This window comes from Oreochromis niloticus, linkage group LG4, assembly GCF_001858045.2.
Source record: "Oreochromis niloticus isolate F11D_XX linkage group LG4, O_niloticus_UMD_NMBU, whole genome shotgun sequence".
Classification (NCBI taxonomy): domain Eukaryota; kingdom Metazoa; phylum Chordata; class Actinopteri; order Cichliformes; family Cichlidae; genus Oreochromis; species Oreochromis niloticus.
This window is the reverse complement of record NC_031969.2, coordinates 13152387-13179406: the sequence shown is the minus strand read 5'-3', so window position 1 is coordinate 13179406 and position 27020 is coordinate 13152387. Positions and strand designations below refer to the sequence as shown.

General features: G+C 40.3%; 1 protein-coding gene across 1 annotated transcript; it reads right to left on the bottom strand.

Moving 5' to 3' along the window:
- Positions 1 to 35: 35 nt before the first annotated feature.
- Positions 36 to 3039, bottom strand: b9d1 (B9 protein domain 1). Its single transcript, XM_003454930.5, has 7 exons — positions 2832 to 3039; positions 2607 to 2675; positions 2342 to 2453; positions 1565 to 1661; positions 1319 to 1381; positions 738 to 805; positions 36 to 468 (listed from the first exon to the last, which is right to left on the bottom strand). Exons 1-7 carry the CDS (start codon positions 2892 to 2894, stop codon positions 320 to 322), a joined length of 621 nt encoding a protein of 206 aa, XP_003454978.1. The 5' UTR covers positions 2895 to 3039; the 3' UTR covers positions 36 to 319.
- Positions 3040 to 27020: the final 23981 nt, after the last annotated feature.

The window sequence follows — 27020 nt, the reverse complement described above, 5'->3', positions numbered from 1 at the left end:
TTTTTAGGCTGTTTTCCCCACAGACAACAGCGATCTGTGCTCAACATGTGGTTTATTTGTGTTAGAAAAGTTAAAAAAAAAAAAACATACAGTAACAGTGAAAAAATTCAAAAATGGTACAAAATGTATAACTGAAAGCACATTAGCATAATTCCATCTCTGCACAATATTTCCAGATACGCACATTGTTGCTGGTGTCTCAGTTGAACACGGGATTGTCACTGTGAGGGGAAAAAACGTCGCCTTCAGGGGCTCGTAACATGAGGAGACGTGTTATTTGGCCCAAATTTCCTTCAGTCTGTTAATGTTGCCACACGTTTTATGGTTGTTCCTCTGTTGACCAGCCAGATGTGGCGGAGGGCTTGTTTGCCGGGCCTGATGGTCCCGTGTCATAGTCCATCTTCTTCATGTCTTTAGTCATGATGAGAAAGGAGACTGAGACGAAGCCTTGCGAACGAACTCTAGTCACTGCAACATTAAATATAAGACAGAGTTTTTGTTTTAGTCCAGAGCCTGGAAAATACGCTGCAGAGTAATAAGTAACTTGTGTAATTTGATCTGCTGTGAATCTAAAGGCTCAGTCACTAGAATAAAAACTGCTATAGGAGAAACAACCATTTCAACAGCAACACGAAGTTAATCGCACTAGACTGGACTCCTTTCATTTTCCCTGGTGTGACTTTAGCACAACGTGGTAGTTTTGGGACAGTAAAGAAATGCAGACAAGAGCCACACACCTTCTCTGCCCTCACCCTGGGCCACCACTTTAGGATCTGTGTATTCAGGCCGCCGCCCCGTCAACCACCTGAACAGAGGAGAGGAAAAAAAAAAATTGTCGTACACAGAAAGGTTCACAAACTGGCTTAAGAATATGCATTTAGCTTGAGATGTACATCGTTTTCTCAGTCTACTCTGGAGGGCTTTTTAAGGCAATTTAACCTTAACTTGATACTTTGATACAAGTGGCTAAAACAAGAGGAAGAAAAGCCCTTAAAAAGTGTGCTGCTGCTGTTTTATTTCAGTTACACTGTCAGGACAACAAATGGCATAACTTTGGCATGCCACCAAAGTTACACAACCTTAGGTTGTCAGGAGATAACGTGGGAATACCTTTGTGTTTTTCCGCATACTGATCACAGAAGCAGGAAAACAATGTTAATTATTCTCACCACACAGGTAATAAGAGCCTATCTTTAGCTCAGGTCTTGCGCAGATAGACATGGTGGAACATTAACTTTTTTGTACTGCTCTGAGATCATAAGCCACCCGAGCCACTGGCAGAGAGACGAGAAGACTGCACACTGAGCACACATCTCACCCTGTGAACTTCTGAAGTCTCCATGTGGGCTCAGGAACAAACATGGGAATGGTTTTCGTATGCCTGAAGAATAAAAATAAGGTTATTTTCTGTTTCACGCTCTTCCTGCTGAAAGAAGCAAGTGGTGTCTACATTCTGACATAGCTCAAAGGTGAGCACAAGTTATTTGAAAATGGTACTTGTGTAGGGCAACCCCCCCCCCCCAAAAAAAACCCCTAAGGATAAGTAAATGAAAGCAGTACTGACTGTCCTGGTGTGAAGGGGATGTGTGTTGCTCCATAGCCTCTGACTACATCGTTGCCAAAAACATCTGGACCATAAACACTCACCACGAGCTGAGGCCCTGGAAAATGAACCCATTAATTAATACATAAATTCTCTGTCTACAATAAGTTTTAGATATTACTTCTACTTCTATTTTCAGCTGCTCCCTTTAGGGGTCACCAGAGCAGATCATCTGCCTCAATCTCACCTATCTAACATCTTCCTCTGTGGTCTTCCTATTTTCCTCCTGCCTAACAGCTCCATATTCAGCATCCTTTGTCCAGCATTTCCACCTTCCCTCCCTCCATGTCTAACTGTCTCCAAACTGCTCAACCTGAGTGGTCCCGCTGATATATTAATTTCCAGTCCCATCCATCCTGGTCACTCCCAGACTCCAAACCATGCATCATAACAGATCTCACCACCATCCTTTAAACCTTCCCTTTCACTCATGCTGCTATCCTTCTATCACAAATCGCCCCTGACACTCATCTCCACCCACTCCACCCAGCCTGCACTCTTTTTCACCTCTCTTGTACACTTTGGACGGTTGATTCTCACATACTTGGTTGGCTGTCTGTCCGTACTACAGTTCATCTCTTGTCACTCTATCATATACTTTCTCTTGATCTGCAAAGACACACTGCAACTAATTTGCCATTCTCTATACTTCTTCTAAAGGATCTAATATTTTTGTCAACAGAAGGCAACTGTTCCTAATTAACCACGTGTTTTTGAGTGTGTTTGTGTAATGCTCACATCCAGATGGATTTGTGCTCTTAAATGTTGTTGCCAGTGGGAAGTTCCATATCAACCTGTGCGATGCTTGACTGCTTTTACTGGCGATTTGTGTGATGCCTTCCTCCAACCCCTATAGAAGGAAAACAAACAAACACACGAACTTTCAGTAGGGGCTGTACTTTAACCATTTGTTATTTAGTAAAGACTTTATGACCCCTTTTCAGGCTAATTGTGGCTTTACTAAACACAACACTGTAATTTTATATTGCATCACGCTACTCACCGTGGTGGGAGCCCAGTCGTGGCCGTAGACAAAACAATATTTGCAGTACAAGTTGTCATACTCTGGAAACTGAAATACAACACAGATATCAGCTTAACACCTGTACACAAGGGTAAACGAACCGAGAAATGAGACGAATCCATGGCACAAGCTATCTCAGGGGGTGCTAATGCTAGCTGAACAATCAGCTGCAAGGCTAGGCTAAAACACAGAAAGCCCACGCACGTTCGCTCCCTCAATATGTCCGTTCACCGTGAGAAGAAACACGGATGGGTTGCTTGCAGCCATTACGGCTTTAGTTAGTAAACCAGAAGCTGAATGCGTTTCTATTTCATGACAGATTCAACCCGCTGCAGAAGAATCCTGCTGCTGATCATTCCGTTGCTAGGGCGACGCTTTTCCTCCTCTCTACGGAAACCTGCTACATCCAAACTGAACGGTCGCGTAAACGCGGTGAGGAAATGTTCACACTGTCCACAAGATGACGCCACTGTACCAAACACCAATAAAGAAGCAAACTCAAACACTGAGTAACAGGAGAGCATCCTGCAGCTTTATATAAACAGTGAACACTATCAGGCTGAGGAGACGGTAATGCGCGCGGTCACATAGTGTACTAAGTGGGGCCACGAGTCACAACATATGATCAGGAAGCAGAGGAAGTGTGGAATGGAGGAGCACAGCATTACCACATTAGTGTCCAGTGGCTTCGATTTATGGGTAGGATTTATTACCATGTCCATTCTTGGGAACAGAAGATGGCAGAACTTAATATGTTGGTTGTCAGCCATTGTTTAAAAACAGTGAGGAAGAGGAGAAGCCTTCCAGCACATAGGGGAAGTAGAACAAAACTGGTTTTGATGTAAAAACTTTCTGGATCTGCACTATTTTTTTTCTTCTACTGTTTAAAATTTACACGACAGTGAATTTGAACTTACATCAATTTAAACTTACAAACTTACTTGTTTTTAATTTAAATGAATTTTATAGATAATTTTGAACAATCATGTAGGTGCTATTAGATCTAATATAAGATTGTAACGCTGATGTCGGGGTTAATTTCAACATTTAGGACTGCAGGCCCCTTGTTTCTCTGTGTTGATGACTGACTTTACTGTTAAAAATCACATATTGCAATAATTCTACATTTAAAATGACTTCCTAAAATAAAAATACATCTTTTTGTATAAAATAGTGCTTACATGTTGACAGAAGGTGTCAATTTGAAGGCATAATAGCAAATCTTGCATTATTCTCTTAAAAGCTCTTATGTCATATGGTAATATCTTAAAAAAATCAGTCAGTATCTGTTGTCTATATTTTTTTTAATTTATTTTTTATTGAACTTTTAATTGCAAAGCAGGAAAACAACAGTCACCAACATATACATATATACATACACAGGACAGAGATGTACCTACATCTATGGTGGTCGTGGGAGTCAAGAAAAAAAAAAGAAAAAACAATAGCAATAGTAATAAACAATGAAAAAGGCTAACAATCGTCCCTTTGTTGCCAGGCTAAATCCCGTAAGCCCGATTTCAACCTCTGAGCAGAAGGAGTGTCCAGATGGGCCAAAAAAGGGCTCCCATGTCCGGTAGAAAAGGAAAGGTTTGTCTTAAAAACTGTTTTAAATTGTAAATTATACTCAGTTCATAGGATTATATTATAGTTACCTCTAGAATAGTTAGGCTTTCTGGGAAAATGCCTTGAATCCACAGACTAACATACCTCCAAGAGCTAAACCTTCCTAAGTACCTTTTTAGATTTGAGATATAGTGTTATTTTTAATGTATTGCTTCAGTTTTAAAGTCTTGTCATCATAAGTGAGAATATATAAATTGTACTATTATTGCACATATGCAGTGCTCAATAAATGTATTAGACTATATGTCATAAAAAGAAGAAAACAGAAATGGTTTAGAAATCTGTCAAAAACTTGTTGCAAAATAAAAATTGCATTATTATTTATTAGGTAATTAACAGACTGAATTCACATTTTTCCACCCAAATGTGAGACACACCGGACTTCTCTGAGGTGTCAGAATTGATGAATAAATCGAGCATAAGATTCAAGCACTAAAACCGATTTTTCTGTTCAGAAATGCAAGTAAATAACTGTAATTTGGTGCCTTAATTAAAAAAACATTAACATGCTTTATTATTTTTTCAGCTTTTTTATAGAACAGTTCATTTAGAAGTTCATGGATACAAGAATAATTATATTTTTACATTAAAATTATTTATTCATTTTTATTAAAGAGCCTGCTCAGACTGGTGAATTAACCATTGCAGAAACAGAAGAAATTAGTTTGGTAATTCAGGACAGCATGAAACTTACACTGGGTGGTATTCTAATAATTTATGGAGCACTTTATATGTTCCTTTTCTTAAAAATGACTAGTGTGCTTGAAGTAATCTGTGAGTTATGAGGGAAAATGTTTTCTGTCTAAGGATATTTGAAAGGGTGCATTTTCACAAAAATTATGATATTTTCCTAAATCTAACCACATAATTTAATTGCCTCAACAGCACCAGAAAAGTGAAAATTATATAGAAATACTAAACTACATGGCAGAAAGCTTTTCTGGAAGAAAACCCTGAAAGCAAACCACGTACGATCAAACTACATCGAGGACCTAGTTGTTGCATGGCTGGGAGCTTTAAATGAAACCCAACGAGTCCCATTTCCAAATGTCAGGTCTGCCCTTCCATTAATCAAAGTGCATGACAACAACAAGCATACACTGTATAAACAGCGTATATGTGACGAACACATTGGTAACCCTAAGTGCATGAACACCGTGTTCTTTGTCAAGCAAATGGCACTCTTGTTTCTGCAAACAAAGATGGAAATGCGCAATTGTGGTTTGCCTACCATTTAAATGCATTATATGGCAAACACACATAAACAGAGTGCAGTGTTTCCACTATATCCGACTGCGTAATGTCCAAATATGAGACGAATATAAGAGGTAAGTAGTATTTAGTTAAATTAAGTGGAAATGTGCTCAGCACTTTACCAAATTAACATTAAACTGTACAACATTATGGTAACAGCTGGATTTGTAATGCAGTTCCACTGAGTTTATTCAGATGCTACTACTATTAATTGGAAAACATCATCCACTATATTTTCTCTGTTTGCAACATGCTGCCACATTTTCAGTCGGGAGGATGTGAAGTCATGTTCACGTTAAGAAGAAGGTACAACGTTTTGCTTAAGACATAATACAACTCTGGGCCTTTAAAGATCTTAAAATGAGATAAATACAACCTCAGATGAATTAAAAACAGGACAGAAACCAGCATGTTACTGCTTATTTAACAAATATTCCATATGAATCAAGTAGTTAAGTAGCAGCCAATCAAATGCACTTGATTAACTCATTATCAGTAAGTGTGATGTGATGATTTGATCTTGTTTTGCACTGCAGAACCTGGGCACTTGGCAGTCATTGTGTCCACCATGAAAAAATGTTTTCTCGGGTTAAATGTGAGACCATCTGTCTGGCGGCTAAAGCTTGGCTCAAATTGGGTCATGAAACAGGACAATGATCCCAAACACAGCAGCAAATCTAGTGCAGAATGGCTGAAAAAGAAAGGAATCGAGGAGCTGCAATGGTCCAGTCAAACCGATTGAAATGCTATGGACTTTCAGAGAGCTGTGCATGAGTGAATTCCCGCAAACCTCAATGAATGAATGTAAGGAAGAGTACAAGAAACCGATTACTTTAAGTTATTGCTGCTAAAAGTGGTTCTACAAGCTACTAAATCAATCAATAAAAAATCAGCAAAGATGTTGTTTGGGCCAGCCGTGGCCCAGTTGCTACAACACACCTGGCATCTGCCCCTAATATGGTCGGGTTAGCTGAGTTGTGGCAGTCAAGTCTGGGCCATACAGTCATTGCTATCTGTGGTAACCTACAATGATTGATGGGAACTACAACTTTTAGGGGCAACAGAAACCAAAAGAGCAAAAGACACACCAACAGAATATTCATATTCACCTGAACAAAGAATATACCTCACTTCAAGAATATACCTGATGGATAGAAGTTTGTAAAGGTTAAGTTAAGATACAATATTACTGTCTAGCTGAAGTCCCATCTCAATGTGGAGCTAATTGCTGTAAAAACATAACTGGTAATATAGGCCAACTGGGCTAAATATGGATGAAACTGTTTCACGATGAACCACACTGTAACTGCGCATTTCTTTTAAACTAACAGCTAAAACTGCATCAAACACAGCCCCCCAGGTGCAGCTGCACCTTGTAATCTGGGCTTGCCCACCAACCCTTACCAAATTAGAACATGGCAAGTGTTTTAAGTGGACTAAGTCTGCAGTGTGAAAATTTTTTGCCGAACATGCATAAAGAAAACTGCTGCAAAAGGGAGTAACGCTTCAAATCCACCAGAGACTACTTTGTAGCAAATCTAAGGTAAGTTTGATTTATAGTTTTTCTCCTGCTCTGTTGTTTCTCTGTAGCCTCGATGCACTCTTTGCACTCTTTCCACGTTGCAATATCTTCTTTAGTTTAGCCACTCAACCGGTTTTGTTCATCGAAAATCCAGCAGTTCTCAAACTGCTTTTGAAAATGTTCAAAAGGAAGAAACACTGTAGTCCATCCCATAGATGGAAACGCATACAGAAGATCAACCGATTGCGTGTTTGAAAATGGAAAACTAGGCATTGAGCAGCGAAACCCTGTAATATTAGTGGTCCTGTGTCCTCATCCACAGTGACACAGACAGTGGTAAAAGACAGGCTGCTCATTCGCCTACTTCAAAATAATACTCAAGACCTCACTGCAGCCATTCCTTTTTACATTTCAAAGGACTGGATGCCATTTCAAATTGTCCAAAGGTCTGGCTTTGTGAAGGTGATGAAGGTTGCCATGCCTCACTACAAAGTGCCATCACAAACGTTATTTTTCAAGACTGAAATCCCAACCTGTACAAGCAGATTAAAGCTGCTGCTACACAAAATAAAACTTCAGTTCAAGGTACATGCTTTGCAGCAAGTGCGGGGCTGATCTACCACAACATCAAACTTTTCACTCTCTGTTACCTCAGAACAAGCTGGTAGCTGGAATCAACCCTGAAAACACTGTTTCCTCTATATTAGATGAGTTTTGTTTCTCTGGGTTTTTTTCAGTATGCTGGAAAAATACCTGAGCTGCATAACAACAGAGAACGCCAAAATATGTCTAAGGCTTTCAAGGAGTCTTTAGATCTGTGACTTGTGGCGTTTTGGCCGTTACTTGAACCTCACTTTTAGGTGAAAATACTTGATGCTTGCAGTTATTTAGTCAAAGGCTTCTTATAGCTGGAAAAAGGAGCACAGAATGCAAAACAAAACACAGAGTGACCCAGTGGGGATCCACACATAAGCAGCTGTACATATTTGATGCCTAAAGGTTTTCTTGCTCGCTTTCTTAACTTGTGAATATGACAAATGGCAGTTGTTTAGGGTGGAAAAAAGAAGAAAAAAAGAGCTATTGTGCGATTGTTGGGGGAACCAATATTTTTATAAGAACTACAAGACAAAGATTTTTTTTTAAGTCATTTTACTCAAAGTTCGGCATTTAACATGTTGATTTATGCAAAGTGGATACAAAGTTGCCTTTTAATTGCAAGTTAATTTTTTCTATATTTTAAATTTTTGCCTATCTTATAAGGTAATTTGTTGATACTTTTTTTCTTTTAATAAAAGTCCATGTTGTCTGGCAGCTTTTGCAATCAACACGACGCATTTATAAGTTTCTTTTTTCAGAACCGCCCTTAAAGCAAGCACAAATTTATTTCTATTTGCTAAACAGAACAAAACTTGATTCACTTTCTTTTACATTTCAAATCCAGTTATGAAATCAGTTCAATTCAATTTTATTTATATAGCACCAAATCACAGCAACAGTTGCCTCAAGTTGCTTTATATTGTAACGTAAAGGCCCTACAATAATGTAGAAAAAACAGAGAAAATCCCAACAATCATATGAGCAAGAGCTTTAGGCAACAGTGGGAAGGAAAAACTCCCTTACAATGGGAAGAAACCTCCAGCAGACCCAGGATCAGGGAGGTGCAGCCATCTGCCTGACCAGTTGGCAGTGAGGGAAGGAAGACCGGACAAAGACATGCAGTGAGATTAATAATGATTAAACATCAATCCTAAATCACTGACCATTTAGCCATTCATAGAACTAGCTACATTAAGAGTAGACTACTTAACTCGCTACTTAATAGAGAGCTTTTTAAAGAACTTAGAAAGTGGAGAATATCCATATCTGCCAGGTTTCAAGAAACAAAAAGTGCGATTTAAAATTGCTCCGCTATTATCAGCATGATTTATTCCTTTAGTGCTGTTCAGAGTCAAAGATGGCCCCTCGTGTCTTTCTCGAGAGATGAAACATTATTATTACTCCACAAGAATTAAGCTCTGTGTTATTACAGAGAAGGCTTTGACACTAATTTATTTTGAAGCCACTGCGTTTACATTTATTATTCATAGCACATTTATAATTTAGCAGTATCTAAATGATGAAGAAGTCAAATTTTACAGACTTTTCAAACCCTACACCTTGAATTCACTGCAATGACGGTGGGGTTGGAATCAGTGGGATGTATCCTGAAACGCTATCAGAAAGGACTTTGGCCTCAGAGTGGTGAATAGGGCAATAATTAGGCTACATAGTTATTAGCTGCTTTCGTTCACAAAATTAGCCGTATTTTAGTTTCAGCGTAGAAAATCAGCTGTTTCTATCCCCACACAAACCAGTAATTCCCTCCTCTTGTTCATCCACCACGTTCATTTTTCCCTCTGTCTGATAGGTGTCTGTGTATCCTGCTGTCAGATAGCTCTAGCCACCCCCCCATGAGTGGCTGACCTTTAGTATTGGCCAAGCAGCAGCTCTCTTTACTCGACTGTTCAGATTTTTTCAGATCTTCTCCTTCAGACACATATCACTGAAGTCTAAGAGGCATTCAAGTACAATAGGGGTCAAAATGGAACAAATAACAGACTTTTGGTTTTTTACCATTTACGTATGCCCCCCGAAAAATCTAAAACCTCCTAACCTTTTCTGTGGAGCTTTTTGAGTGGATGGATGTCGCATGGAAATTGGTACGTAACAATGAGTTTACTTTAGCTGTAGCAGGTCTTTGAAATTTGGAAGGTCTGTGGCCAGAAGGGTGAGAATGAGTTTGGAGGAAGAGCCGTTTGTGATTTCATGGTTAAATTTTAAACCTCGGCATCAAGCTGTTCGTTTCCTGGTGGCATCTTTCCGAACAGCCAGCCATTTTCACGTGATGCACTGCCTCCTGTCGCACTGCAAAATAGATCGCTAACACTGAATCTGAGAACATTTAAATGATCACAGGGGCCAACCCTGAAACTGGTTAAGAATCTTTATCAGATTGCCCCCCTTGACAAAGTTATAGAAGTTATAGTTTATTGTGTATAAAAACCTGCAACCCTTACTAATCTGTGAAAGAAACTGGGATTGCTCTCCATTCTGTTTTTTCCACTTCAACACCATCATCCCTGCAACAATGGAAATCTCCTTTCTTCTCACCTACTGCATCCCACATCTCCTGCCCATTCCCTCAATTGATGAGACTCAACAATGAAGCAGCTTGCAAACATTTGTCCCTTTTACTTCCAAACCCCATGCATCACTTCTCATCTTTATCCCAGCATCTCCCTAAACCTCCTTCCCATCCTCCCACCACCTCACTGTCCCGCCTTCCTCTCCTTCTGCCATATTTTGTTGCTATTTGTTTCTCCACCTTCCATATTCCTTCTCTAATTTTCATCATTTCCCCACTGCTTTTACCTCCGCCCACCTCCGTGTCCCCAGCAGCTTTCCTCTTTTCCCTTCTCTCCTCATCTGAACCAGTTCGTGTTCTTTCTCTCCTCAGTCATCCTTCTTCCTGCCAACGGCCTGATTTAGAGGCAGACAGCTTTATGACTGGCAGCCCATTTAAAGTTGCAGCCAGTTCAAAGGGGTCAGCTGGCTTGTATGGGATTTCATTTTTCCCCCTTTTACCTAAAAACTGGATAAACTGTCAAAACTTAATGCTATACACAATGCTAATGTTTATATTTTGAAATATAACCTCCATATACCATCATACACTATTCATCTTGTCACTTAATGGTTGCTTCGAAATGCCGAGTGCTTACATTGGAAAAACACACATTTCATTGGATACAGTGGCAAATATTTGGTTTTATATTAGTCTAACAATGATCTCATGCCTGGAGGCAGTCTCTGGGAAAACGTCTGGATGAAGTGCCCTTCACAGATGAGTGTGAGCTATCCGGGACAAGGGGGGGCGGAAAATAGAAACAAATGGAGAGAGCAACAGAATGAGAGAGGAAAAAGAGGGTTACGCCATATTTCCGACTTCCTCGTATAAACACTTACTGTCTCTAACAAGCTGTCACAAAACATTACTTATGACAAGCAAACAACAGGAGCGAGACATGCTGATAGAGTTCAGTATCTCAAGCTGTGACTAATGGTTTATGACCACTGGCGAAGCTCATAAGAGGAGACCTTCACACTTAACCTGCTGCTGAAGTGTATGCAGGGCTGAGCAGCTGTGGGGGGGTCAGCCACAGAGAAAGTGACATAACCAGGAAGTAAAAGAGAGAGAAAGAGAGGTGAATAAGCAAAGTGGACAGGGAGGGGGGGAAACAGAGGTAATGTTGATGGAAATGGAGAATAATAAATAGAGAAGAGAGGGAGAAAAGAAATTGAAAAGGGGCTGGGGGGAGTGCAAGAGACTGCCTGCTGAGAAAATATTGAAAGAATGAGAAATGATTAGCAAATTGGCAGGTTAAAAAAATCTGAATAATAATAAAAGCACTGCTCAGCTATGGTTCCCAAATCCGGGTGTTTTCACTGTATGCCTAATAAGAGCTCTTCTGGACTGTGTGGGTGTGTACATACAGCTTGATATCTTTTTCAGCTTTGCGGCGCCTGCTGGGCTGAGACCGCTTACACCTTTATCACTTTTACAGGTCGTTTTCATGGTAAATGTTTCTATTCGTCACCGTAGGAGAAGCGCAGTGTTGCTAATAACATTAACTGCGGCTCTCCGCCCTCGCGAGCCAGCATGCACGGCATCAGGACCCTGAAAACAAAGCGGTGAAATGGAATTCAGCCATCTTCAAATGTAATATTTATGCCTGTGCTTTTTACTGTGACATTTCAAAAATATCTTTTGTGAAAAGGCTTACTGCATTCTTAATAGAAGTTGCCCTTCAGAGAGCTCATACAACCTCAAGAAGAGCCCTGCTCATCTTTAAAGAGACCCTATTAAGCTGATTTACCAGATCATATCTTTTTTGTAGGGACCTACTAGAGATTGATTCACTTTAATGTTCTAAAACCACACAATTTTTCTTATATTACACATTTTCTTCAGCAACCCTTTTCACACTGCTTTTAGCTGCTAGCTAAAACTCCTATTGGTAAGTCTACTTATATTCTTCTAGCTTTCTCTCTAAGTAGTCATTTTACATGTTAATGCTACAAAATCACACCAAATCTATTATATTCAAGTTAAATAATTTTGCTAGAATATGTTTATGTAATAATATTATTTGTAATGTAAAATAGCTTCAAAGTGGTAGCTGGTTTGTGCTGTTTACTTTTAAACTGCTGCTTTTTTGTCACTTTTTAATGCTTCTTCTGTGTGACAAAGGTTAGCAGGGAAATATTAAGAAACATGCGTTAATGGGAATTTGCCTTAATTAAAGTACAGTATGTGATAATAAAAAGACACTAACAGATAATGTTAGCCACATTAGCTGACCACCATGCTAACATTTGACTCCTTTTTAATGATGTTGCTGTTGTTTTAAGGACAAACAGAATTCATTGGGTGTTCATTCCATCTCTGTTTATTTAGTGTCATGTGACTCTGTGCAGTCCTCTGAAAAACCAAGTACACCCCACAATTCACTGGCTCATAGAACCACTTTTAGCAGCAATAGCTTAAAGTAATGTTTTTTTCTGCACAACTTTATCAGTATCTCACGTTGTGGAGGAATTTTGGCCCTTTATTCTTCACAATGACATTCATTTATGCACAATTCTCTTCAGGTTCAGCCACAGCATTTCAAACAGGTTTATCCGTTGACTGGACCATTGCATCTTGATTATTTTTTCTTTTTCAGTCATTTTATCCATGTTGTAGGTTTGCTGTCATGCTTGAGATCGTTGTACTGTTGTATGGCCCAATTTGGGCCAAGCTTTAGCTGTCAGACAGATGGTCCCACATTTAACTCTAGAATACTTCGGTACACAGAGAAGTTCAGGGTCGATAGAATTACTAGAATGTGCTCATTTCCTGTGACTGCAAAGCAAACCCATACCATCACACCTGCACCACCGCACTTGACAGTTGGTATGAGGTGTATGTGCCATTTTAATTTGTACTGTCATAAACTTTAACATTATCATGCTAACTAGGGGCTATAGAGTTGCTGTAGAGCTCTTGATCTTTTTGGGGTTTTTTTTATAGTTTTTCTGAGTTTTGCTTGGTTTTCTGGGATACCTAGTCCTTTTTTGGCTCAGAAGATCATGGCATTGTGTTGATGGACAGATTAATTTGTAGTAAAACCAAGAATGTTCATAACAGCGTCTCGACTGCCAGAGAAACATCCATAGTTTCCATCCCTAGAAGTTGAGTCACTGGCTAAAATAAGCTGTCTTCATGCCGTCCTAACAAGACAGATTGTGTTATATTGTCCTTATATTCAATAGATGTCCATTAATTCATAAAGTAGCTTTTTACGAAGACAGCTACCTGTGCAATACTCAATATATTCTACCTGTCCAAAAAAACAGAAGAAAAAAACACTCCAAACTGTCAGTTGTAGTCCTTCACATTCGGTTTAATGAGATGTTTCTGTATCTGTCTTCTCCTCAGTCGAGCTTCTCCAGCTCGTTCGTCTGTTACTGGCTAAACTATCTGCAGTTTCGTGTCCACGTCATCTTCTTGTCTGCCTAACCTGGACTGCTTTATAGGGTAGTTGAATTTTACAGTTTGGCGTGCTCGTGTGTTTGTGCATGTGTGGGGCAACCCAGATAGCAAAGACTATTTTTCCCAAATGTGGCCCACATCTTCTGTTTTCTTTGACTCGGGTTGAGTGTAGCAGTCACTACTCACCCACAGGTCTACCATATACGGGCTAAATGTCATTCAGACTACATCTGGCCTAGCCAGCACCTGCTGTAACCCATTTCAACCTCATCTCGTGAGTTTTTTAGCCACACCGGCTAACCATAACTGATAACTTCAGACTACACCAGGCCCATACGACATTAGCTGGTGCCTTCACTGGTGCCAAAAGTAGCCCAGATTAGGCCCTAATGAATCTGCTATCTGGGAAGTGAGTGAGTGAGTGTGTGTCTGTGTGTGTCTGTATGTGTGTGTGGTCTGTCTTTGGCCCAGTTTGAATGTTGTATTCCCTTTGGGAGAGGTACCAAAACTCCACATCATATTTTTAAACTGCCCTCCCCTATCTCTGCCTCTCCCCAAATGTCTCTCTGCCTAAGACTCTGAGTCCTTTTCGCTCCCATGGGCCTATCTGTCCAGAATGAGGCTGGTCTGTTTAGGCTGAAGGGTTCTTTTCAGCTGTTGTGCACATTGGTACATAATTTCTCATTTTTAAAAAAACCAGACACTCTTCACACCTTAAAAAGCTAATTTGACTTTAAGGGAAATAGTTCTTCTTGCTGACAGATGAGAAAACAAATACAATATGTTCATGAACGTGAGGCTACTACCAGCAAACAGCTAAAGACAGACAACAACGTGGTTAAGTAGGATTGTAACAAAATAACAAAATCTGCATTCACATGTAAACCTCGCTAACTGACATGTGATATGTTACGGGGTTGGTGATGGCAGTGGAATCTGTGTCATTTTAGTGAGCCAAATCCTTGAGATATGTATCAGAATCCGGTATGCGGGAATAAAAAGAAATCTAAGCATAGCCGTCACCTATTCAGCTGGATAAAAACTGTCTATTCAAGAAGGTTGCTTTCTTTCCATATCTACTGCTGAAAAGCTAAAATAACACTCTGGTACTGATACCCCAAGCAGCTTTCGCCTCATCTCCCCATCTCTGAGAGCTTGTACTGCCCGTAGGCTACCATCCAGCTCTGTAACCTCTACTGTCCTTCACTGAGGAAGCGATCATAAGAGGCAGAGGAGAGGGAGCGAACAAGGTGGTACGAGAGAAAGTTATAGGGACAAAAAAAAGATAAAGAGATGAGGCTACTGGTTGTAAAAGGTTGCCGCTTTCAAGTACCATCAAGGACTTAGCAGGGGAGAAAATCAAGCAGCTGTTGAGGAGGGGATGGGGAAAGGACAGATAGATCTGAAGAACTCAGAGGGGAGGTAATTTAGATATTCATCACCAGAGTGAGTCTTTAAGGTCAGCCTGGTCTACTGAGTGCACCAGTGGCGGAGTAATAACTCATGACGTTGTTGGCTCAGGTTGGAAAAAGGGGCAAGTGGGAGTAGGGGGAAGGGTGAGGGAGAGGTTTTTATGCATTCCAGACTGCCAGATAGGAGCTGATTTATATAATGCACACAATTACATTTCTGTTGCTCTGATTCTTTTACCTTGAATTGCGACTTGTTCGTTTCTTGTTCATGTTGTTCCACCTCCATGCTTGACAGCTGGTACAGTGTTCTAAGGTTTGAAAGCCCCACCTTTACTCTTCCAGACATATCTCTTGCCATTGTGACCAAATAGCTCAATCTCTGTCTTATCTGACCATAAAACTCTTCTCCAGAAGGCATTTTGCCTATTCATGTGGGCAACTGCAAATTTCAGTACAGGTTGAAGGTGTGGATTTTGGACCTGGGGCTTCTTTCTTGGTCTGCATCCTCTCAGTCCATGGCCAGCATTTTCCCGTTCATTGCAGACTTGAGTCTTGGTGGATTCTGGGTTGTTCCTGAACATCTTATACAATTTCCTCTCATTTGAGAGCAACGGTTTGGGTCTCCTTCCAGGCATTAGCAAAACATGTAATTACTTGTTGTTTGAAGTGATGATCTTGGAATCTGAAGTTGTTTAGAGATTGCTCAAAGAGACCTTCCCAGGAGGAGAATTCTGTAAATTTCAGTCCGAGTTCCTCTGACTTTCAAATTGTTTTGAGTATTTTTCAATTCCATAAGTGCTGTCCAACAAATCCTTTTTATATTAGCAAAGAGAAACTACCAGTTCTAGTGAATCATTATCACTAACAGGAGGTTCATAGGCTTCGGTCTTATCAAGTTAAACAGTCCAGAACCTTCAGCATTACTTATTAAAATATTCAAGTGAGTATTTGTGCATATTTGAGCCTATATATACTTTTGACACTGTGTAGATTTGAAAAAATCCCAAATAAATTCAAACTTGTGTACTTAATTCTTGTTTTTTTAAAGTCATTAAAGATGTATGCTGCACAATCATTCAACCCTGGAAAATGAACAGTTCAAAGAAACATTAAAAGATCAAAGTTATTGTGACATTCGTGCCCATGATGAGTGTATGAAAAATTCTCAGCACAACTGTATTTACAGGATAAGAAAAAATATTGTCTTATCATGTAGCTTGTATCTGCATAATTATCTGCATGAAGTCATAAAATGAGAATGAGCAACATTACAGTACATGAAGATACGTCACTGTACGTTTCTATTCTTCAGAACAGCCTGTAACAGCTTTTGTGAAGGAGCACACACAGAAAGCCGTAGCATCCCATATTGCTACTCTAATTTCACCTCATTATTTGTACTCACAGAGAGTACAGGAAGGCTCGAGATGCTGTGATCTACTTGTTCGTTTTCCACCTGATAACCTCCTGTATCTGTTCCAACACCTGGCATTTCTGGAGCACAGCTGAATTTGCTGATTTAACAGTGTTGCGCCTGGTGGTTGACAAAATGAAGAATCATCATTATGTTGCTTTGATGGTCTCCAGTAGCTTAATGTCTGCAGTGAACTAGAAGTGTAACTCATCAGATTTGTCAAGTGCAACACTTATGTGGCCAGAAGCCCAATACACATACTGTAAGTTTCAACCAGAGAAGGCCATGCTTTTCAGCTTGGTATGAGCGTGCTTTTTAAGTAGCTTATGTCTCAGCAACATACAGCTTCAAAAAGAGCATCTGAATTTCATCTGATTTATTTTTCATCTGGCCAGTATCATATAAAATAGGCTCCAGTCAAGCTGCAGTAACCTAATTTGAAAAATGTGTTGTCAAATTGTCAACAACTGCCTCAAATAACCCATTGAAACTGGCTCTAAGAAGTGAGTAAATCACCATAGTATCCCATGTTACTATGCCCAGTGTTAGATTAGAAATAGACATGTTTTAGTGTGCCAAAAACATGTTTAGAGATACTCAAACACAGCATATCAGCACAAACACCTCATACCAACTGTCAAGCACGGTGGTGGAAGGGTGATGATTTGAGCTTCTTTTACACCACAGGACCTGGGCACCTTGCAGTCATAAAGTCTACCATGAACTCCTCTGGATTGCTGCTAAAGCTGGCTCTACAAGTGGCTGAATCATGGAGTGTACGCTGCTTCTGCATTTTCTTTAGTTTTTGTTGAATAAATAAATGCATGGTGTAATCATCGTGTTGTTGCTCACCTCAGTTTGTATGTACCTAATGTTAAGACCTGTTAAGGACTAGCAGGTCTTAAAGCAGCTAGCAGGTAAAATTCTAAAATTTAAACTGGGTCTACTTTCTTTTTAGCATGATAATATGACTGCATGCTCCCGCGGGCCACAAAACTTTATGACACAGCAACTGTGCTAATCGGATGATCTTGATATGGTTAGGGAAATAACCAGGAAGTAGACATGCTAACATGATTTATATCACATTTTAGCTTAAAGGAGTCTCACAGAGATCGATAGAGAGGTTGGCTTCATAGTAGCTGTCAGCCAGTGCCTTTCAATTTTACAATATTACGCCCAGGTTGTTTCGACATTCTGGGTTTCTTTTAAAGTCATCAGCATCTTATGTAATGTGCATGCATCTTGTGAACACAGTTTCACTGTAAGGGTTCTAAACCTGTAGCCTACTTTGTCTGAAACTTGATCTGATATGAAGCTTTTCATTCAATCACGTGTACGTGAACATTAATCTACACAATAGAAGTGTTTGCTTAAAGATTTTGTATACTTTGTGAGTGTTTTGGGGAGCTTTTTGATCATGTATTTACAGTTAGTTCACCCAAGTATCTATTCTCCATCCATCAATTGCTCCATTTTTCTTCAACTGCTTTTCAATATTGCCAGTCAGTCGAAGGGCTATTGCAGTCATTCGCACTTGCACATTATCGTCGAGGTTATGTTTCTCTTTGAATTTGGGGCAGGTGGGTGGATGATAAGTAACATATAAGTTGAGTGGCACACAAACACACTAGCTGATTCCATTTATCCATCATCAATTCATCACGCATCTGTCCTCCTCTCAGTTATCTTACCTCGTACTGACATGTCTGACATCTGACTTCCATTATCACAAATATCAGCCGGCCAGTGCTCTGCAAGGACATGCACACACACATATTCTCAGCTGCCTTATACAGCCAGAGAGACTCCAATACAGGCATGTTCAGACACACAAGCTGGTGGTAAAAACAAAAGAAATACAAAAAAAACTGGCACATGCATAGAGGTATGAAATTGAGCGTGGAAACACACACGTCCCAAATATACAAGCATAGTTCCTGTTTAATGTTTTTACAGCCTGCTTTTTATCATGCATCTCTGGTACCATTTCCCTGAAAAGAAAGAAAATCGTTACATGAAGTCTGCATTTTTTTGCTTACAGAAAATAACAATATGTCCTCAATAAAATTTTGATCGATAGCAGAAATGACTCAAGTAAACAAAGCCCCCGTGTCTCCGCGTGTGCGACTGTGTCTGAGTGAGCGTCAGCAAATGAGTAAAAGAAAAGAGGTCAGGTAGAAGTGTCACTGATTTATAGCTGGCGTCTGAAGGCTCAAGAAGCTATTTATTATGGAAGACTACTAGTAATGTAAGCATAACTGTATGTAAAAAAAAAAAAGAAGAAGAAGTAGAAGAGAGAAAAAAAGAGGGTGTGGGGCAGAGCATCATCATTAATATGGCTCCTCCATTAGCTTGAGTGCTTCTGTGACAACATAATGGCCGTCGCCCAGACAACAGGGTCATCACAGTTATGAACACGCCCGGCAACTGCTAGTGTCGACATAGCAAAGTGGGTCCCGAAGTCCTACGCGGCTGGAGCAATCTCTTCAACTAAGATGTGTACAGATACTTAGCTTGGGCAGGGCAATTCCTTGGGATTCGAGAGGTTTTCAAGCTAATTAATATTAAAAGAAGGGATGATGGGAAATGAAAGAGAAAAAAAAGCATGAACAAGCGAGAGAGCAAGAAGACTGCAGGGGAAACAGCTAGTGGATGAAAATGAGAGAGTGCGATGGAGGAGCCTTCCTGTAAGAGTTGCTTCCGAGTCAGCGCGGCTACAATGGAGTTATACTGGTCCATTTTCCCAAAAAGCATCTTAGTGGTAAGATGAGCTGTTCCATTATAAACCAATGGACAGAGAAGCGCTTAAGATGGTTTCATAATTCACCGTCCATTAAAAGTGATTTGAATGTAATAGATCCTTGGAGGGATGAGAAAGGGAGGAGATGATGTAGACGGAGGGAGAAAAAAAACAACGGACAAAACAAAAGTCAGCATTATGAGTTGGTATATGGAGGTTTTCCCAACTATGCCCATTCGTTGGGAACAGGTTAAGTGAGGCAATCTCGAAATCCTCCTCACTTGCAGATTTTTACACCTCGCCCTGTGGGATCCTGAGGCGTTCCCAGGCATTGAGCTGCACAATCCTATCCAGCCTGTCCTGGTGTACCCCAGGGTCTTCTGTCGGTTGGTGTTCCATCTTCTACACCAACAGCCAAAGTATAGGTGGCGAACTTAAGTCAACCCTCCTCCTTTTAAAAAAAATATAAACAAGAGAAAAACAGAAACCAAATTGACATTTTCCATGTCATGTTTCTTTAATTAGGAGAAACCGTAACCCCTGCCGATTATATTGCCCAATTTGATGTCTTTAACTTTGCGTCCCGTCTTTTGACTCATCGTGTGCTCAAATGTCGATTTATTTTGACAAGTTAAAACTAATATATCTCAAAAACTATGGACTGCCAGTATGGTGCATCTCAGAAAGCATTTCTCTACCAAAATACAGCATCACAGGGGTGATAACATGGCTTTAGACTCACATTATTAACACCAGGGATCGTGAAATAGGTGGCACAAAGAAGACTGGGGAAGATGAGAGAGATGATAGAAAAAGCCGTGGAGTGGCCGATAGCCTCAAACGACTGCAAGAGTACAAACTTTACTACAAAAGGACATATAGAGGTTTGAAATACGTTCTAAGCAAGATTACTATGTTCATAAACTCGTGAGCCCAGCAGCACATACAGTTCCATCACAGTGTGTGTGTTTTTACATTTGAAACGTACAGAGTAGCAGGCAGCGTCCCAGAGGCCATAAAATCTATATTTCAAGAGCTGCAGAGCTGCTGTAGGCTTCTGCCTGGTGCTTTGAAGACCAAAGCGGGGTGGGTGAGGAAGGGGGAGCTGGGTGCGGTGGGGTGGGGTGAGGAAGGGTGAGAAATGTGGTGGTGGGTGAAAGAGACAAGGCTGGAAGTAAAGACTAGAGGCAGGGATGGAAGGACTGTAACACACATGACACATGTAGTTAACAGCTAACAATTTTTCCAAATACTATGAAAAATAAAACACTTTGAGCATCTCTGAAGGCACAGATTATGGACAGGGTTTTATAAAAGATCATTCCCAATATGTCCATGACTCTGTCCATAACATTTTTTTATAAATTGGTCTAATAGGACAGAAAATACTTCCAGTGTCTTATCGTGTGTCTCATTCCAAGTAGTAAAAATAATCAAATAAGAGTTAGTCACTGAGTTATGAGAATAATAATATTTGGATTACTACGCTTTGATGCAGTGTTGTGATAGCTAATCCTAGCCTTTTATGGTTAGCACACGTCTTTGGGTCCACAGCAAGTAGGAACTTTGTTTCTCCAGTATGGGAAACATGTTAAACCTGTATGTTGCGTGCAAGAGTTAAAAGGCCAGGAATGGTGGCAGTTATCACCAACAAGCCTGAACATTTTATGATGCACAATAGCGCTCATCTGTTTTCTCAGTATCTTCCTTTTAAAGGCCTCAATGGTTACAGTGGCAGAGGTTGTGTTAAAGCAGTAGTCAGAGAAGCTTCAGGAATGTGCTGGTGATGTAATGGTGTGGGGATATTTTCTTCGCCAAGAGTTGCAGAAACACCACAGGCTACCTGAATACGTCCATCCCTTTATGACCCCAGTGTGCTTCCAGCAGGATAACACACCATGTCACAAAGCTCAGATAATCTCAGACTGATTTCGTGAACATGACAGGGAGTTCATTGTACTCAAATGGCCTTCAGATCTCAGTCCAATCGAGGTTTCTCATGTTGTTCGCCATATTGGATGAGATCCAACCACCGGTTGCTAGGAGAAACGTGTTTTCCTCCATTTAAAGAAGGCGCTGAACCAAAAACCTCCTAGTGGTTGCTTTGTTTGCCAGCACATTACCACAGTTGCCTGTAGTTTTTCATGTGTCTCTACATACTTGCTAACTACTAGTTAGTAAAACTAGAAAAAAATGCAAAAGAAAGAAGCTTCAGTTAAGCTGTGAAAAGTTCAGAGAAGGCTTTCCGTCAAAGTTGTGCCTCAACAATGAAGCCAATATGATGGTTATGAATGAAAGCCTACTCCATTTCAAATTGTCCAGTGTTTGTCCATCACTTCAAACCATGACCAAAGCAATCATAATTAAAAAATATTTATCAATCTTGGTCAATAGTGGGATAAGGATTGCTTGGGGACTGGTTGCCAACTGGTTGGGGAATACACATTCTGTTTAGTGACCGGTGGTTGCCAATGGATCACTGACTTATCTGTGGTTTCGTATGACTGGGACTTTAGCGTCAGTTGTCCAGCGATTGCCATAAACTTCCAGCAACCACTCACAATCAGTAGGGGAATACAAATCCTTTGACTGGTGGTTGGATACCAGTCTCTAACCAGTTCTGAAGGCAAAACAAAGGGCACTGTACCTAACAAAGTGGCAAGTGAATGTATATTAAAGTTAGACCTAACAGTCTCTGTCACACCAGTGGCTGAGTGAATGGCTTTAATTAGTATTTGTAATGTCAAACACTTATTAATTCATATTAATTATTAACATCACAATGATGAAGCAGGTGGCCTTTAGCATTCATAGCGCGTTAGCTCTGCTTATGAGGAATGCACTGAGGGCTGGTGGGGATATAGATGTGAGCTGATATGTGAGATATTTTCAGATGATATTCTTACTGACAATGTACCTTCCTGAAACAAACATAGCCTGGAAAAAATAGGCAGCATGGAACATGGAGTAAATAAGGAAATAAGTAATGTCAGGTATTTATATATTTATGTGATTTCCCAAATGACATTCTTTCTTAATCTACTCAGTTATTTAGCTTCTTTTTCAGACTTGAACTGCAATCCAGGAAGGGATTTTGATATTATGCTGAAAGAAGAGCATTTTCTGACCACTTAACGTAGTAGATCTCTTATAGCCAATCAGAATAAAAGCCAATGATTGTATTAATATGCACATATATCAGAAAGAGAACGACTAAGAAACATGTATATTATTAATACTCCCACTGCACTTCATGTACATATAAAAAAAGAAAAATCCTGGTGTACATATATAGATTTTTGGCTTTTTTGTGCACTTTTTTTATTCTTTTTTCCTATTTTTTCATTTTCTAATATATATCTGTAACTCACCTTTTCCTCCTGTCTCTTGCGCTGCTGTAAAAAGTGAGTTTCCCCAGTGTGGGATTAAATAAAGTCTATGTCTATGTCTAAGATGATGATGATGAACACGGTGAAGTTCAGCCACAGGATTGTTCGCATCCGTGTCTCTCTGCAGAATTCCCACACTTTCTGCATGTGCGTGGGCGCGTGCACGTTTGTGTGCGCGAGCGCGTGTGCTCACACGCATTTACTCGTTGCAGAGAGGATGCTTTACACTCTCAAACAGTGCAGTCTGGTCGCATAGCAACAACACCAGCCCCCTCCCCTCCTCTCCCCGCCATCCCCTGTTCCTCTTCTTCGTCTTCTGTTCTGTGCGAGCATTTGAACTACAGCGTAACCTGAAAACATCCTTAACGGTTTCGCACGCTCACCTCTGAGAGTGCTGCTCCCGTTCAAACGGCAACTCGGCGCACGTGTGCGCATTCGAGTCTCTGTCTCTTTGTGTCCCTTCTCTCTGTAGATTTCACAGAGCCGAACACATGAAAGCAGAAGATAGAGGAATAAGTCCTCCTTCCAGCTCTGCGGTATTACTGAGAGAGAGAGCGAGAGAGGCACACAGGAAACCAAAATCAAGACTGCAGTTCAGCTTTATACTGTGTGGGAATATTGATGTTTTTACTCTTAATATCAGTGTGGGGCTTTAAAATCTGGCTTTAGAGTTTTCTCCTTCAGAGTGGCTTTCTTCTTTAATATATATATTCTTCAATTTCTGTCTTTTTCTCCTCCTTCATCTTTCTTTTCTACATAGATCACCTCAGCTCGTGTTGCAAATTGGGATTTCTGCATGTCTTGACAATCAAATTACACCCCCCTCAGCCACCCCTGCTCTCTCCCCGCTTTCCCTTGTGGCCTAGTTAGAGAAATATGCATAACTTCTTCATTTACCCCTGCAGCCAAAGCAGTACACTAGATAATTCACTGTACTAACAGATGCTGCAAAACTGCCTTTTATTATCTACTTGACTGCTGTGATATCCTCCTGATGCTGTGCCACTGCCACAACTGTCACCAGATGAGATGCTGCTTTGATGTACTGATGCATGTAACACATGAAGCCTAGAGCCATCATCTCCATATTGAACAGTAATCATGACAACAGAGTATGCAATGGACGCAATTCAAAAAACCGAGCAAAGCCGGGTGACTGTAGCTCCAGATTAGCCCTCGTATCTGGGGTGTAATTGTGTTTACAGATGTGACGCCGCATGCATTTGTTTGGATTGCAGTGCGGAAATGCCCTGTGCTGGCTGTGGCAGGGTGCGTGCAGTTTTGTGCATTCAACAATAGGCGAAGATTGGATTTGAATAAACATGACTGTAATGTGGTATCTCACTGCGCAGCCAGCAGAGAGGTTGTTATGACCCAGTAATCCAAACATTAATAAAAAAAAGTTCAATTCTGCCAGAGGAAGGCAAAACAAAGCAGGATTGTCAGTTACATTACTTCGCATAAAGGCAGCATTTTTAGATGGAAAACACATCATAACATTGATAATAAAGACTGTCGTTGTTGTTGTTTTAATGGCTCAACATATTACTTGAAGTGGTGAAAGCCTGTCTTGGATTTCTGATAATATTTGTCCTCCCACTACAGATAACACGCTGAGGCATGATGATAAATGGCTTTCGCGGTGTTTCTGCAACACGCAAAGACTTTAATGAAGTTAATGGTTGAAGATGTAAAAAGAACAAATGAAAAAGCAAATTTTATCTTGTGTTTTATTTGTAAAGTTTGGCATGTATTTGACTATAAACTTGTGATGGTTTTAGATTTTGTAGTTTTGTTCATCATCCAAGGTGTCCTTGCCTGTGTCTCCTTTTTTTCCCCCACTATTCTTTGTGTCTTTTAGATAGACTGTATAAAATGATAGACGTACTCTAGCCTTCAGGTCAAAAAGTGAAAGAAGCATCTTTAACTGGCTTTCCTTTATTGACCAGCAGGGGGCGACTACAAAATCCTCCTGTGTAAAGTCTATGAGTTCTGCTCTCATGATTCTTGGGTTTTTAGTCTTACTGAGTGCAACATGATGTTTATTTAGAAAATTACGGCCCCCATTATGGGCCCTTTGTACTCGCCATTGTCATACACCATTGCACACCTCTTAGATTTTGCAACTCATGCTGGCCTGGTTGCAGACCTAAGTATGTGGTTGTACTGCCATTTCAATCTTAGGCTACGTTCACACTGCAGGCAAAAGCACATCAAATCCGATTTTTTTGACCCTATGCGACCCATATCCGATCATGGTATGACAGTGTGAACGGCACAAATCCGATATTTTCAAATCCGATCTGGGTCACTTTCGTATGTGGTACTGAATCCGATACATATCCAATGTTTTAGAAAGCGACTGCTGTTTGAACGGTCATGTCGCATTAAATCCATCTTTTACGTCACTGACACAAGACAGACGCCAATTATCAGCGCCGGAGAAGCGTCCGAGAAGACAGCGCGAACGCTTCCTGGCCATCCAGTGTAGATGTTAGTGAAACTGTTGGGAAGACAACGTGAACATTTTATTTGTACTGTATAATCTGCAGATTCTGACAGAAATCTGCAACAATCCTTTGAAGCACCGCTCCTCTCTAAAACAGCAATAAGGATCATTATTAGGTTATTTACATTATTATGTAAATAACAAAGTAACTTAAAGCAAAAATTGGGAAACGTAAAGTCTGAAGTCTTTATATTAAGGGCCATCAGTCAAACAATACTGTTTGGTCTGGGTCTAAACAGAGCGCGTTGTGTGTGACATCTTCTTTTGCGCATGCGGGCCGCTTTGAGCGTTCACACTAGAGCGCGTTTGCTGTCGCATTTTATTTGTAGTGTGAATAAGCAGACAAAAAAATCGGATTTGATCAAAAAATTGGAATTGAGCATTAAGATCTGCAGTGTGAACGCAGCCTTAGTCCAGAAGCTCAGAGATTCTCACATTATACAGAATGAGATGCTGCAACAGCTTAAAAAGACTTCCTGGAAAAGCTTGAAAATAAAAACCTCCAAGATTTCTTTGCTCTTGGTTTCAGCTTCCTCGACTTTCATACCAGCACTAATCCAAAGATTTAGGTTTTGTCTTAGTAGCAACACCTATCATTTAGGAGAGCACTGTAACCAGAACAGGAAGAAGAACCCGTGCTCTCAGCACCAGTATAAATTGTGACTGGGCTGTGGTCCCAAGGATAAAGTTTCACTGCCTTGGTGGTCCCATGGGTCCATATCCATCTTTGACATACAGTCTATAGTCTTTTATTGCTTTACCTTCTCTTTCAGTCCTCTATCTTCCCCATGTCCTCATTAAAGTGGACTTACACTACATGTTTTATAGTTAATTTACAGCATGGAGACTGACTCTAAAACACTGTCATACATTTAAGTCCGTGAAGGTCTCCGTCATCTCGGTCGTGGTAATCTTAATAGCTTGAAAAAGCAACTTCTTTAACTTTGTGAAGATGAACTGAAGAAGCCTGTTGTATGAGAGCTGAAACCTCTTCACATACTTAAAGAAGTCCAGCTGTTTTGTTCATTATACCTCTTAAGACTGTCATCGATTTAACACAATCCATGAGGCTGGGTTAAGAAAAATACGTGTTTAACATATCAGCGTCGTCATCTGACAGGCTCATCTTTGTACTTGCTTGTTTTATGTCGTTATGACTATGCCTTTGGTCCTCCTCCTGATAAAACCATAACAAATCCACGTCTTAATATTCACAGACGGTCACCTTTTGACCTCATTAATATAAACAGTCATCTGTGGTGATGAACACAAAGACACTACTTTCCAGTACCTTCAAGTTAAGCATGTTAGCTTATTGTTTTGGGCTTGCAGCCATTTATTCTTATGACTCTTGTTATGTTTCCAGCTGCAGCAGGTGGTTGTTTTCAGTGAGTTTAAAAAACACAACAAAGCACTCCACTGCACACTACCTGCCAGGCAGCAAGCAGAATGTACTGTATCTAAATTATAGCAGCAGATAACTGAACGTACTCGAGCCGTTAGTAGCTAAGGAAACATATTTTTCCTCTGAGGTTGAAAGAAATAGCAAAAGAGAGCTCTTAAAAATCAATCAGGGTCATTTGAAAGTACTCTGACTGTAAACGGAGGCTTCTAGTTCTTGGTAATTTTATGTACTGAGATTGATGAGTCCACTCTGCATGGAGGGAAATGTGGACGTGGACTTGTGCAGGAAGACATCAACAACGTCACTAAATTACTTGAGAATCAGCCGAGGCGTCGCTGTGACGACTTGTATTCTTGTATTAGTAACAGAAATAAAGGTGACATCCTACAGTTCAGTATCTGGGCCACTTATGCCAGACTAATGATGCTGTACATACTTTGTATCGGATATCCTAACTTGCTGATGTCCACTCAGAAAAAAATCCCCCAAAAATGATCTTTTAGGGGAAACAGGGCTATATCTAGTGTGTGATGTGAAGATGTTTC